We start from the raw sequence: 12,903 nt of genomic DNA, 5'->3' as shown, positions 1-12,903 counted from the left end.
TAATAATGCATAATATACTTAGATAATGACAATTAACAACTACATAATGCACTACCTAAACCAAATAATGCACATACGTATATTCCAATAACAACAATTTGTTAGTAATGTCTACGTACTATACCCTAGCCCCTAAGCTTATTAAACCCTTATGGGAAACAAGAAACGTGTGTCAAACATCATAACATGGTACATCTTATTCGTATGCATTGCAGTTCACATATTGTGCATTATATAGTTAATAACATCCATTACTCGTGACAATTTGGTGAATTATTCGTATCGTTTTATAATTTGTTATTAATGCGTACGTACTATACCCTAGCCCCTAAGCTTATTAAACCCTTAGGGGAAACAAGAAACGTGTGTCAAATATCATAACACAGCACATCTTGTTCGTATGCATTATACAGTCAATTATATCCATTACTCGTTACCATGTGGTGCGGTATTCGTGGCGGTTTACAATTCATTATTAATGTGTACGTACTAAACCCTAGCCCCTAAACTTATTAAACCCTTAGGAGAAATAAGGACCGTGTGCCAAACAACGAAACATTGTAGTTCACATATTGTGCATTATATAGTCAATTATATCCATTACTCGTTACCATGTGGTGTATTATTCGCAGATACCAAAATGTGGCAGTTCCTTTTCCGTCAAATGTCAATAATAACCATGTAATGCATACAACTACCTTCTATAATGCAACACGGAACCAGATTTATAGAATCAATCTGATCCGTTGATGCCTTAGATCTAACGCGTAATATTAAGAAGGAAAAATGATCTAAGAGGTGAAAAAGAGAATAAGGCTCCCCTATATATATATATATTTAATTATTATGCTACAGTAAAACGGTCCGACCAGTTGAATCGTGAATCGGTAGCTTCACCGGTTCGCTTATCGGTCCGGTTTTTAAAACATTGGTTATTAGTAATATCTGCTAGTCGGTCATTGACTTTGAACATTTTGTATTCATAAAAAGAGTAGTATTCCATATAATGGTGAATTTTGAAAAGTATTTCTATTGGTCTTTTTCCTAAATACCTTCATGACTTTCTTCAGTTAAAAACTTCACACTTTAAATAAATCTTGCAAACTTTTATTTCGATATGAGATGGACACGAACCTAATTAAAATTTTCAATGTCAAACTCCCATTCTGTTGAATTGGGCTAAACTATCAAAGGGAGAGAGGGCCCGTTTATTAAGAATTGGGCCGATTACATTAGCATTGTTTAATTTTATTGAAAAATAACTAACCCTGGTCTGAAATATGGGCCTAATGGAGTGCGGAATAAATTTTATTAGATGTATCACTTTGATAGTATATTGTGAATTCAAATAGTAGTGATTCATCTAGATAAAAATACACTAGTAGGTTTGTGTTAAAATGACAACACATTTTAAAGTGACATTGTAACACCACGTATCCTGCAATATTATAAACGTTACACTCCAATAGTATAAACGCTATAGATTGCTGTCTAGCGTATTGGATATTGCTGGCCGAGAAAAATTGTTGTCTAGCGTTTTGGATATTGCTGACCGATAAATTTACCCTTGAGCATTTTTTATGATTGCCATATGGCAGCTGATTATCCGTCCACGTGTATAAATGATTGACTGTAAATAATGGTATGGTGTTACTTTAAGAGATGTTGTCATTTTACAGTAGTATATATAAAAGTTGATATAAAAAGAGCAATATAATACATGACGATGTTAATAAATAAAATTGGTCTTTTTTTTATAGATATGCCAAAATGGTCGAAATTGTTCACCTCTAAAATATATGATTCATGATTAGTGAGTACTACTACTTATGTCAACTTTAAAATATAGAATAATACATTCTTAATAGTAGTACATATCGATATTCCTCACCTTGAAAAAAATACTGATTTTTTTATATAAAAAAAGTCAAAAAGCTATCAAAAGATGTCCCGTAACAGTAGAAATAAAATTAAAAATTAAAAACAACAATAAAGACTAAATACAAGAGCATAATTTATTTACACAATCTAATCAACTACTAAAAAAAGTACTCCATCCGAACCGGTTAAGATAACATATTTTCTTTTTATTTGTCTCAACCAAAATGACATATTTCTATTTGTGATAACTTTCTCTCTCCAATGAATACATTCAATCACTTTTTTCTCACTCAGATTAAATATTCCTCCTTCTTCCTCACTCCATTTAATACCTACACCATTATTTTTCTTCCTAATTTAAACACATTAAGTAGCAACTTCAAAAATCTCGTGCAGACTAATAAAATATATCATCTTAGTCGGGACGAAGTGAATAGTAAATAGCACGACTTCAAAATCACCAACCATCCAAATAGAATGAAGAGAGGTAGTAACAAACAAGGGAGACCTCAATACCTAACTGAACCATTCAAATAAACATGTGTCACGCACTAGTGTTAAATTTCATTGCGTCCTGTCATTTTGAAGTCCTTGACCCCGACTATTGCCTCACATTATCAATTATTGATCTCGGCGAGAATGGGCATCAACCTCGAATCCAATCAACAAGGTCCGAGAATAACCATTTCTTCTTCTCCTTCTTCCAATTGGGTTGTAGCTTTTGGAATGTTCGTCTTGTGAATGTGTCAATAGACCATGCTATGACAAAAAACATAGAGATTCACAACTTTTTATAAACTTTCTGAATGGAGCATCCAACCGATGTGGAAAGCACATCTTCAGGTCTTTAGGGAGACAAATGAAAATGTTCCAGCACTCTCAACAATAGTATCATCAATAGGTCTCCCCTTTAACGGACTACTGCGTACTCTGATTGAACCCCTTTATATGATGTCAGGCCGGAGTGTGGGGGCCGCCAAAGCGACTTGCTGCAATCAAAGAGACTGCTAGACACCATTCATAATAAATGATGTGTTAAATAATTTTTTGCTTCAATTTGTAAAACACAGATCTATCATCTTCAATGCCCGGCACAGTTAACTTGAACAACTTTTATTTAGCGTTGAGCCTTCCTTAGATAATAAACCAGACATGGAGTTGTGCTCATGGTCATACCATAAAATTCATCCATCCCAACCTATCGCTATGTCATCTTTTAAATGTAGACTTATACAGTTAGAGATATTCATTTCCTTTTTATATCTTTTGTTCTTTGTTCTTTTTAATCTTAGCCCCACGATTTTGTCATCTGACGGTTAGATTGGTGCCACATGTCATTTAATAATGCAGATTTTCAGTTGAATAATGCACACCGACTAATAATGCACCATTATAGTGTAATAATACAGATCATCTGGACCGTTGATGAATGAGATCTAGCGGCCCATATTAAGAAGAATAAAGAATATAATGGATGAATAGGAGAATAACGCTGCCCCAATTATTCATATATATTGGCATTATTCATTTAATTGCCGAAATATCCAAATATTCACAATATTTTCAGTTACGTTGAAAATACAACTAAATTAAATGGATCCCCATTTAAGAATTAATTAATTGAATGCATAAATGGATTACAAAGACTTCTTTTTCCGCGGTTAATCCAAATTCCAAACAATAAATCTATACATAAAATTTCAAATTCTGAGTTGGTGTTCATGGCTTTTTCAGCTTGCCCTTTCTGTAATTTCAGCGTTCCGACTCACGAACTCGAGAGGTGATTGTGTATTCTCTCTAATCTCTTTTTTTTTTTTTGGTTTAACCACGGGTGTAACGAACTCGCCTTCGGCTGAATTCGACTAATCCTGAGTTATTCGTTAACGCGAATTTTTTACATCGGATTTTGTTGATTATCATTGATTTTCAAGTTCAATCGATTCTCAGTCACGCGAATCAGCATTTTATCGGTGAAGATGAGGCGAGAGATATGGAGTTCGCGCGGCGAATCGCTCATCTTCCGCCCAGTCCATCTCCAACTGTGTGTTTTGTTCTATCTCTATTGGATTTTATATTATTCACTTTTTTCGAATTTATTTAGCTTTGTCTCTGCTGATTAATTAATAGTATTATTTTGATTTTTCTGTTTGTCGTATTAAGATAAAGTCTGCTGAAAATAAGTAAATAAGCTTGGCTTAGTATTGATCCGTGAGCTTTGACAGATTGAAGTGCTATTACAATTGAGATGAGGTGATTAGGCGTTTGCTTTGATCATCTGTGTCATTTACTCGTAGAATCGTAGTTATTTTCAAAATCGATGAATATATGACAGCCTGTTCAGAATAAATGTTTTTTGATTTGTTAGGATAGTGCTCCGAGCAGTTCTTATGGTATTGAATCTATTGGGTAGCTACAACTGCAAGTCGAGGGAATAAAAATGATCAATGACATGCTTCTTTGGTCCTCACACTGAAACAGGAGGTGTTCACAAAATTGGTTGTGATTTGATGGTTATTTTGATTTTGCTGTTTGTGGGATTAAATTCAGCTACTTTGCAAATTGCAAATGATTAAATAAATTGTCATATTGGCTTAGTATTGATCCTAAGCTCTGCCTTATAAATTACTCCTGAAGTGTTATTATAGTAATTGAGATGAGGTGATTAGGCACTTCTCTTTTATTATCTGTGTTGTTTACTCGCAATCATTGTTATTTTCACAATCGATGAATATATGATTTCTTGTGCAGAATAACTATATTTCGATTTATGAGGATAGTGCTCCGAGCAGTTCTTATGTTATTGATGCTAGGGTAGATACAACTGCAAGTGGAGGGAATAGATATGATCAAGTTCGCGCTTATTTAGTCGTCTCACAGAGACAGGAGGTGTTCTACAAAATCGAATGTGATTTGATGGTTATGCTGAGAAAATGTTTGGAATCGGAATCAGGAAGCTCGAGAACTGTGTTGTGTGGGTATATTGATCATTTCCAGAGCATTGTATCCCACGATCATGGTTGGGGATGTGGGTGGCGTAACATACAGATGCTCAGCTCTCACTTGATCAAACAAAGACAAGAAGCACGACAAGTCCTTTATGGTGGTTCTGGGTTTGTACCTAATATTGAATCGCTTCAAAGGTGGCTTGAACTTGCCTGGGAGAAAGGGTTCGATCCTCCTGGCTCTGATGATTTTGATCGTAGAGTTCATGGCACGAGAACTTGGATTGGAACCACGGAGTGTGCTGCACTTCTCCGTTCCTTTGGTCTGCGTGCCAGAATTGTGGATTTTTCTACGAGGAAAGCCGCAGGGGTTTATGGGCCAATGGACAGGTTTCTTTCAAAGGGAGTAGGCTCTTCAATTGCAGTATCCACTGGAAAAGAAAGCGATAGAGATTATGGGAAGGGTAAGGGTCACCGGGTTCTTGCTCGATGGGTTTGGAATTACTTTTCTAGCAGCAATACAGGTAGATCAGGCAATCAGCATGTTGTTCTTAGTGAGAAATCGTAAGTGAATTCTGTATTTAACGTTAAATTCCTCACTTTGAATACGATCCACTTTAATTTGAATATGCGTTAGACATTGTTAACTTATGCTGAGAATTTCCAACCAGGCCACTGTACTTCCAACATGATGGCCATTCAAGAACCATTGTTGGCATTCAAGCTAAGCCCGAGAAGAATGGGATGCTGCAGTACAACTTACTGATTCTGGATCCTAGTGAAGTAAGAAAACTTATTTGCAAGTCATATCCATCAACTATCAATGTTTTTTTATATTTATATGGAGATATGATGCTATTGACATGTTGTGTTTAAAGGTAGAACTTTCTAGCCTTTGTGAAGCCACAATTTTGGATATCACCTTCATGACTGTAGTTTGTCTATAATTTACTCATAGCGCCCATTGGTTCCTTCTATATGTATGTGTGTATATTTACCAATTTGCTAATTGTAGGACAATGATGCTTAAAATGTGAATATTTGGAGAGTGTGTTGGGGTTTGATTAGCACATAGATTTGTTCATCTTTACTTTCGTGCTGATTTTTTTTTTAAATCTCGGGCTTGCCTTAATCTAGTTGTGGCCACCACAGCCTGGGCTCTCATTCCTAAAGACGAATGTTGAAGCAAAATGTTTTGATCTCCTTGAGTCCGCGTCAACTTTCCTTCACTTACAGAGCTAATGATCTCAGTCATCAACCAGCGAATTCCCTTATCTATGAGACCTCCTCTGTTTGATCATTAATCTTTATAAACCATTTGTTGCATACACTGATACACCACATTTACTGCAAATCAAGTTTGCCTGCTGAAAATTTCCAATGTTTTGATTTCCGGTATAATTTTCTCATAGAGGACAAAGAGCTCTGGAGAAATCTCTCAGCGGAAATGGTGGTTGGCAGCAATTAATAAAGAGAGGAGTGCACACTCTGAAGAAGCCGCAATACCAGGTTCGTAATAATGTCTTTTACACTCAATTCTGTTAGTCTCTTTGTGACAATGAAGCCCATCTTACCGTCTTACTAAGACGCTTATTTATCGTCCAACCAAACCTACGGGTCCAGGGTTCGAGTCACTATAGTCACAGGGTAAATACGAAATCATTATTGATCTGAGAAATTGGTTTGTTTTCCAGTTATGCTATGTTGATCCTGGAATTGCAAGTGGTGAGGAGTTGAAGGAGCTGAAGAACATCCACAGTGTCCTTCATGAGTTGTAGAAACTAATTTTTCTGTAACTACTTTCAGTTCAAATTTCAAAATGTTGTATTCTTCTAAATTAAGAAACAAGGAGCTTTTGTTGGAACATTATAATATGCAGGTTGTATGTCTATCGATTAACCCTGTAAGTATGAGATCTACTCTGCAAATATAATTTTGAATAATTTGCAGAGGGAAATTGAAGCTATAACAAAGTTAGATTAATTGTCTAAATAAATGATTATGCTCCCATGATGAAATGTATAAATACGTTGATAATATACCATTCTTATCAATCTACAATCTACATGGTACCAAACCAGTATCATAACTTTTTCTACAATACCGAATCTTATCAATCTACATGGTACCAAACGAGTATCATAATAACTTTTTCTACAGTATCATACGTAATCGCATAATAGACGATCAGCCCTACTTGAACATAAATATATTTCCGCTTTCTTTATCATTGGTATTCAACACGTATTAATGTATGAGGCCATAAAGCATTAAGCACGCCGTTGCAGATGCTTAAGCACGTAGCTAATGCACTTGTTTTCGAGCATAAGCACGCATTCTCTACAACCAATAGGTTTCATTAAATAAAAATTGTGGGAAACTCATTGTACATGGGACAACATCTATAAAAGTTAAAAAAAGAAAAGAAAAAGAAACACACAATAAATTAGAACAACGTATGACAACACGACACTAGGTATAAAACAGACAACAAAAGTCAACCTCTTCAACTCCTGAAATCCAAGTTTCCTGTCACTGTCAGAAACCAACAGCTCATGAACAAAGGTCAAAATCCCTAAGCCTTCTTCTCCCCATTATTACACAAATGAGTGCCCTTTCTCTTTCATCATAAACTCTTACCCTCAGATCCACTGTTCAATTCTTGCCTGCTTTTACCTTTCCTTATCTTCGCCTTCACCTTAGACTTAGTCGCCAGTGTCTGCACTGTGTTTGCGAAATTCCCAACAGCCATGATTATGAATAGAGTCCCGCATGTAATAACCTGAAATAAGTGTGCGTCAACACTGATTCCATACGAAAAGGGACGGATGCATAAGAAAAGATTGGCAGGGAGGCCATGTTTTCTGAGTGTTATTCAAAAATATATATTTTAGGTGAATCGGATCATTGATATGAGGCTTTTGCATAACAATATGTAGTTACACTCGAATGAATCCTTGAGAATGTATATTCTGGCCTGGTCAGGTGTGGAATGAACTTATAATCATGGAATCAACTCAATCATCAGATTATAAGTTTATGACCCTAGCCCATTCGCATTTTGGTGGGTATCGATCTACTCAATTTTTTTGAATTCTCTTTAGTAGGTATTGAACTAAGAAAAAGTACATAGATAATTCTGAAAACTCTTCAAAAAGAGAAATTATTAGGGGGGTGGGAGGGATGAGCTTGGTGGGGGGGGGGGGGGGGGGGGGGGGGGCTCGAGCCCCTTGAGCACTTCACTTTGGCCCGACAATACATATGATGATATCAACTCTTACTCAAATATCTAGGTATTCGGCAATAAAGTTGAATATAATGAATACTCTATTTACCTGCCAATCTGGACTGAATCCAGAAAGTGCGGTTTTAAGCAACAAGACCCCGACATACGCTTCGAAACCCTACAATGGAGGGAAAAGTTACTCGCTGAATTAGACTGACAGTTTTGAATGGGTAGAAAATCGAGTCTTAACCAAGCCTACCATAGAGAAGAGAATGAAGAGGGGATGGTTAGTCGTTCAGAATACCTGCAATACGAAAAGTATAGGGCAAAGCAGCAACAACTGACCCTCCACTCCAGCAGTTTCTCCCCAAACAACATCCATTCTCCTTGCCTACGACAAAAAACAACAGCCGGAGATAGCTTTAGTAAAACAAAGTTCATGTTTGTTTTGAATAGTAATGGTTCTTTTTTACGTTCAAAACGACACATAGTTAATAGCTTGGCAAAGCTCTAGGTATTTCCCAAAAAAGTGAGAAGGCTGATAACTTTAACCAAAAGTGAAACAAACAGAATAACAATGTTGATTGATCAAGCAACAATGTTTTGAAAATGACATACCTTAATAATTTGTTAATAATGCAAAAGTGCCCACAATTATAATAGCAAATGACAAAGAAAATGTACAAGGGAAAAAAAATGGGGTCGAAGTTTCCCAAAACCCAACCCCTGCGGGAGAGAGTGAACTGGCAGAGCAACTCTAAACACCAAAAAAGAGGGAAACTTGTTACCTTGCCAAGTGCAATACGTGTATAAAGTCTTTGCCTCTGATACCGATTCTGAAGAATCATTGCAACTCCTTGCATGATAGCCCATCGTAGAAACAACTCAACGCCTCTCTGCATGACAATTTTGCCTTTGATTACACGACACTCAGATGAAGCAGAAGAAACAACCAGATAGATAAACAAAACAAAGGATCTATGGAAGTTTAGTTTTCCAGCTGGCTGGTTGTTGAGCACTTCTGTTTATAAGGGAAATTATCGATAATACATAAATCACCTGTTTCTGAGCACAACCGGGTCCTCTCTCAATCTCCCAAGTAAGACTAATAAGAGCCATAGCCATAGCACAATAATGGTGTTTAATCCACCTGCATAAATGAAGTCCGAAAAGAAAATTATGAAAGTCTAGACTTCATTATATTCCTAACTTGAGCAGTTATTTATGTAGTGACGGCAGCACAATTTGTAGGAGATTAACACTAGCAAACTCTGCTCTATCAGATAAATCAAAAACCTGATTCTTTCTCAAAAGACACATAAACAGGTGGAAAAAAACATTGCTTCCTTAACACCTAATAAGATGTTTTAGCTTAAATGGCTACTTATTAATAATAAAGAACAAGGTAAAAAATGTTTTTGATTACCATGGACGTATATCACTTCCGTTAACTCGCAAGATGTTTTCTCGCAAGGCCAAACCTGTGTAGAGGTACAGCAACCATGCCTGGATGAAGACATTCAGTTCGATATAGCTTTTGAACTTCCACAAGATGCATTGGTGTAAAAGGAAAACCTCGCCACATAATACCTGGTAAAGTTGAACTGGCAATGCAGGTAAGCATCCTTCCCACATCCACGACCTAAGGACTAGCAGCAAAGACGGAAAAAACAGGAACAGATACGACGTTCTATCCTGCCATTCCAACACTCAATTACTTTAACTGGCTAAGCTCATATAGCCCAAACGACATGGTACTTACATTATCAATACAAAATGTAACGACGTCGTTTCATGTTGGCACACAAACATACACAGCACAAAATACATATACACAACATTGGACGCACACTCACAATTCACACTCTGCGAGCACACACATGTAATACACGCACTGCACATACCCAACACACATTTCACACATTGTGCTCTCATACACACATAGCGGACACATACTCACACACACTGCATATACACACACATGTTGCACACTCTCACACAACACACATTGCACACACAATACACATGTGGCACACACTCACACAAATACTCACATACACAACACACACTGAACACACATTGCACACACACTGCATATACATCGACAAACACAAACACGCGCAAACACGCCCATAGCAAACACACACTCACACAACACACGCATTGCAAACACACTACATACACTGCATACACACATGTTGCACACCCTCACACAAATACACACAATACACAGATACATAGAGATTGACATCAGAAGATGCTAATAAGATCATACTCTGAAGTTATTGTATTCTTCTTTTACTTTCAACTGCACATCCTTCCTATTCGCCCGCACATTAATCGGCCCCAAAAACATCCTCAAAAACCTCCCTACATCCACACATCAAATTAAACCACTACACTAATCCAATCCATTCCCCAACACAACAATCACAATCGAAGTAGTAGTAAACAAAAACACCACAAACCGTGAGATTTGCTAGGAAGATACGCCGCCGCATCTCCTTCACTCAGCACGTATCTCGCTCTCACCAACTCATCCTCCAACTAGCAAAATTAAACAAACAAAAACGCAATGAAAGTGATTGATATACATTATACAACCGCATGCGTTTGCTTTGCAAATTATCCACAGAAACATACTGTATCATCGTGTTTGGAGCTGCGCAGCGAGTTGATTCGGGAATCGAGCGACGCCGCGCGCTGGCGGAGCGCATCCTCTTCGCGAGAGGTGCGGGAGATGAGCGACGCCGCCGCTTCCTGCAGCTCCTTTGCCTGCTCCACAAGGCTGGAAACTTCGCCGCCGCCGAATGATTCTCGCGGCGAGTCCCCCATCGGATGACGCTGGCCGTCCGATCAACCGATTCGAGATTTCAGATTTGATCGAAGAATTTTCTTAAACTTTTTTGCTTGCTTTTTTTTTTCCTGTCTCGTACTAACGCTAAACACAGAAATGGGTGCTGCTATGTTCTTGAGCAATTATTTGGGTTTTATTTTTATTTTATAATTATGGGAATTGGGAAAACTTGTGGAGATGGGCGTTTTAAGATATGGGGTCAGCATTTCAGCTACACTACATTTGTTTACTTTTTATCTTTTTAAAAGTTGCATACATTAATCACTTTATTAGTAGTAGTATAGTATTTTGCAAACACAACAACAATTTACAATTTTCTTCTTGGGAAATTATCAGAAAATTATCAAATTTTTGTCGATTCAGTTTTACATTCTTTGTAATTATCCCGTGATGATATTTTTTGGTGGAGTTATATTTCATACAGTAGCCGAAAGATCTTGAGCATGGGAAGTGAATTAAATAATACTTACTACATATAAACAATGTTTGTTGGTTAAAAAAGTCAATGGAATCGTTCGCGACCAAATTTTTTTACCATAGAATAATTGCGAACAAATCAAATTTCATGGTATTCTTACGAATTTTTAAATTTACGAGACATATCAAAATTCAAAAAAAATCTGATAATTTATTCTATTATCAACTACACAAATTATGCGTAAATATTTTCACATAATTTATTCTGATATTTGAGTTGTTAAGAACATTGGAAGCATCTTTGTTTAGCAAAAAAAAGAAGAAGAAAAAGAAAAATATAACCTGCCAAATAACACTATTAAAAAAATACTACTGCTACTAGTATTCGTTTAATGTACTAATATACAAATATACTTGAATAAAAAAATTATTTAAAATAATCTAAAATGAAACAAAACGTCAAAACTATAGTAGTGGAGTACTATTTTTAAATAATTTTATTGTCTGACGTACGATGATGCTATGGGATGGACCATATTACATTACTACTCCTATATTAGGTACTGTACTATAATGTATAGTCACATATTATCATTGTGTATTAAAGATAATTTGCCATCTATTATGAATTAGTAAATGATTTTCTTGTCTGACGTACAATGTTGTAGGAAGAACCATTTGATTGGAATGGTGTTCAATGGATTTCGTAAAAAATATTTCTTCGGTATCCTATACATAGAGACTTTAGATATGACATAACATCCAATATGAAATTGGTAAAATATGATAAATAAAGGGAAAAAATAGTTGAAGTAGTGTTAGTAAATAGCAAGACTTGCATCATTAGTACTATAATGTATGTCCTTCTTCCACGCTTTGAACATTGCCTTCAGCCTCCGTAACTCATGACCTGAGTCCAAGCTCGCCTAAGTTAATCCAAGGTAGATTATTAAATAAACTGCAATATTTATGACAATGAAACTGCATTTTGGCACACGGTTACCTCTTGCTCCAATTTAAACAAGAGGCGATTCAAGTGTTGTTGTAAACTTTCGTTGGCATAGTCATGTGAATCCTGGTTTTTAAAATTAATATAATACAATGTCATTGAGGGTCATAGTCAGATCTGATTCAAACAGTTATCTATCTATCTATATGATGTTCAAATGCACATCTAAGATCATTGTTTTCTTCATCTTCAAAATATCTTTGCATGAGTACCTTGACCGTTGGAATTCCATGGTACTTAAATTCCATGGACTTGAATTCGGATGTGATCATTAGAGGACAATGATACTTGAATTCATTAATGTGATCATTAGAGGATAATGATACTGAATTTAGACGTATATTTTATGTTCTTCTCAATATATCGACACATATAAAATTGGTTGCGAATGCGGGCGATATATAAGGCCACAACTGTCAATCCTCATGATCTAGATTCTTTAGAAAATATAGATGCAACTTTTATTAAATTCTCAAAATAATTGAATCATGACAATTATAACATTTAAACTGTCAAAATTCTCCAATGCTAGAATATATAGAGGTAAGAATCCGGCCTAAAATTAATATTA

At 36.1% G+C, this 12,903-nt stretch overlaps 2 protein-coding genes across 3 annotated transcripts; one reads left to right on the top strand and one right to left on the bottom strand.

Annotated features, from left to right (window-relative positions):
• The first annotated feature begins 3,527 nt into the window (after window positions 1-3,527).
• Window positions 3,528-6,722, top strand: LOC121809679 (zinc finger-containing ubiquitin peptidase 1-like). Of its 2 annotated transcripts, XM_042210433.1 has the most exons (6): window positions 3,528-3,661; window positions 3,829-3,922; window positions 4,630-5,387; window positions 5,495-5,606; window positions 6,236-6,332; window positions 6,518-6,722. In XM_042210433.1, the coding sequence occupies exons 1-6, from the start codon at window positions 3,603-3,605 to the stop codon at window positions 6,529-6,531; spliced, it is 1,134 nt and encodes a 377-aa protein (XP_042066367.1). In that variant the 5' UTR covers window positions 3,528-3,602; the 3' UTR covers window positions 6,532-6,722. The 2 variants fall into 2 exon arrangements, with proteins under 2 accessions (XP_042066367.1, XP_042066368.1); XM_042210434.1 differs by lacking the exons at window positions 6,236-6,332; window positions 6,518-6,722 and adding an exon at window positions 5,961-6,229.
• A 437-nt stretch (window positions 6,723-7,159) lies between these two features.
• Window positions 7,160-11,050, bottom strand: LOC121809456 (transmembrane protein 120 homolog). Its single transcript, XM_042210091.1, has 10 exons — window positions 10,693-11,050; window positions 10,518-10,596; window positions 10,325-10,419; window positions 9,640-9,744; window positions 9,476-9,555; window positions 9,109-9,199; window positions 8,838-8,945; window positions 8,354-8,440; window positions 8,159-8,227; window positions 7,160-7,605 (listed from the first exon to the last, which is right to left on the bottom strand). Exons 1-10 carry the CDS (start codon window positions 10,882-10,884, stop codon window positions 7,450-7,452), a joined length of 1,062 nt encoding a protein of 353 aa, XP_042066025.1. The 5' UTR covers window positions 10,885-11,050; the 3' UTR covers window positions 7,160-7,449.
• Between the last annotated feature and the right edge of the window lie 1,853 nt (window positions 11,051-12,903).

The sequence above is a fragment of the Salvia splendens genome, chromosome 6 (genome assembly GCF_004379255.2).
Source record: "Salvia splendens isolate huo1 chromosome 6, SspV2, whole genome shotgun sequence".
In the NCBI taxonomy this organism is placed as follows: Eukaryota; Viridiplantae; Streptophyta; class Magnoliopsida; order Lamiales; family Lamiaceae; genus Salvia; species Salvia splendens.
The sequence above is the reverse complement of the archived record's forward strand: the minus strand, read 5'-3'. Positions and strand labels throughout refer to the sequence as shown.